Below are 2,207 nucleotides of genomic sequence, written 5' to 3'. Positions count from 1 at the left end.
ATAAAAGATTAGTTCATATTGAACGTTCGCGACCGACACGTCACTACTCAGTACATGCCAGCTAGCTGATGCTAATGTGAGCTAGCCTGCTGTTAACAATACAGCCATGGTGTCATTGCATTATATCTGTAACCTCACCCAGTTTAACTGTTACATCCCTCAGTAATGAAGGCCTGAAAGCTGCTAACAAACGAGTCTCAGATCAGATCCAGGTCCATCTTACGGGTCAGCGTTTTGAACGGAACAGCCTGCAGCCTGAACTTCACTTCCAAAAATAACCCCGCCTTGTTTTACAGTGTAACCTGGCTCCCTGGTGTCTGTGTGTGTTATTGATTCAACAATTCACCACTTTTCTGTCAGTAGTAGTTTGATAACGGCTCCACACCAGTCTGAATACAAAAAGTGAAACAAATTCCAAAGCTGAAAACTTGTGAAGAGAAGTTATTAGCTGGAGACAGAACATCACACAGCATGGAGACGGACTGAGTCACCAAGCTTTAAATGCAGGAGAGGCTGCAAATGTCATTCTGAGGTAATCATGGAAAAGTAATATACTGCCAGGCCGTGCTCATCTGAACACCAACCGCAGCGGAGCTCTGACTGAAGGCAGCCAGCAGGCTGGTGCGTAAAAGTATAATCTAAGAATCAGCTCACTGTCCCAATAAAACTTCAAACATGATCAGTTTGTGTCGCATATTCTGAGTAACTTGTAATCCGTTACTCTGTCAGTAACGACCCCACGCGGCGGTGCTGCTGCTGTTGTTGTTTTTGAGGCAGATTTTGCCCAGCAACTTTTCCGGGATGACTCACCCAAGGCGGCTGTTACGCATGACAAAAACAGAAAAAATCAAAGGATAAGGTGGAGCGAGCGAGATGCTACAAGTCAGATAAAAAGCTGTTTGGCGCGGAGGACGGACTATTTGAGACCAGGAACTGGCCACATGCTGCCGCAGACCGGAACCATGCAGAGCTCCAAGCTGCTCAGCGGAGCGCTCCTGTGCGCGCTGCTGCTGCTCTCCGGCACCGCCGGAGCCGAAGTGCTGGACACCGAGTCCGAAGAGGAGCTGAGCCCTAGAGCCCTGCGGGACTTCTACCCCAAAGGTCCGAACCTGACCAGCGAGAAGCAGCTGGTAAGACTGCACCTTAACTCTGCATGCGAGCTTCTTTATTCCAGTGTTTTTTCTTTCTTTTACGCACTGCTGTTTATTCAATTTTACTAAAATTTGCCTTTTATTTTCCATCTTAAAACCAACCAAACTTCATCCAAAGAGTCATTAGTTTACGTTTTTATGTTTAAAACCGTTTCCTCACGAGTCACAGCCATTTATTCCAAACAGCACTTGTGCGTAATTTCATCTAACCTCATATTCTGCGCACTAACAGCAGTTTTACAGCGGTATTTTCAGACTGTCAGAGGGTGAAATTCTCAATAAATGACAAAGCAACATGTGTTTTATATTGATATGCCTGTCGCGGATCAATAAACGGACGTTTATTTCTGCCGTGTTCATTCTGTCTCCTGTCAGCTCGGAGCTCTCCAAGAAGTTCTTGAAAAGCTGCAGGCTAAACGGCTTCCTCTGTGGGAAAAGAAATTCGGCCAAGTGCCCACGGTACTGATCAATTTTATGAATCAATGATTGTGGTATGTGAGTGATGCGCGCGGCAGCAGGTGTAATCGAACCTTGTCTCTCCTCTCAGTGTGACGTCGGGGAGCAGTGCGCAGTGAGGAAAGGCGCTCGCATCGGAAAGATGTGCGACTGTCCCCGGGGAGCTTTCTGCAACTTCTTCCTGCTGAAGTGCTTATGAGCCTCCCCGGATCCTGAATGTAGCATGAGGACGAGGAGGAACCGCAAACACTCTGTTCCTTTGTAATTACTGTCATATTTTTTTATGATACAGATGAAGAGCAGGGGGCGGGGGCGCAGAGAACTGCAGTGTTTCTGTACATATTTTAAAAGTTAAATTAAACCACAGAAAAACTACGAGTCTCAGACAGGAGGTGTAAATACTCACTTTAAACCACACAGGATGGAGCTGAGCAGTGACACACACACACACACACACACACACACTGTAAAGTCTCAGCAGCAATATTACGGGATTATTATAGTGGCTCTTGTTTCCAGGTGAATGTTTTGTGTATGGATCTTCATCATGTTAATAAAGTGTGGATCATCTTCTTTTGTAAAGCAGCGGAGTGGCCGCAC

At 46.2% G+C, this 2,207-nt stretch overlaps 1 protein-coding gene across 1 annotated transcript; it reads left to right on the top strand.

The window, feature by feature from the left end:
• Window positions 1–936: 936 nt before the first annotated feature.
• Window positions 937–1,994, top strand: cart3 (cocaine- and amphetamine-regulated transcript 3). Its single transcript, XM_028402021.1, has 3 exons — window positions 937–1,130; window positions 1,527–1,610; window positions 1,699–1,994. Exons 1-3 carry the CDS (start codon window positions 942–944, stop codon window positions 1,804–1,806), a joined length of 381 nt encoding a protein of 126 aa, XP_028257822.1. The 5' UTR covers window positions 937–941; the 3' UTR covers window positions 1,807–1,994.
• Window positions 1,995–2,207: the final 213 nt, after the last annotated feature.

This window comes from Parambassis ranga, chromosome 3 (assembly GCF_900634625.1).
Source record: "Parambassis ranga chromosome 3, fParRan2.1, whole genome shotgun sequence".
NCBI classification, from domain to species: Eukaryota; Metazoa; Chordata; class Actinopteri; family Ambassidae; genus Parambassis; species Parambassis ranga.
Note: the sequence above shows the minus strand (reverse complement) of the source record. Positions and strands in the feature narration are given on the sequence as shown.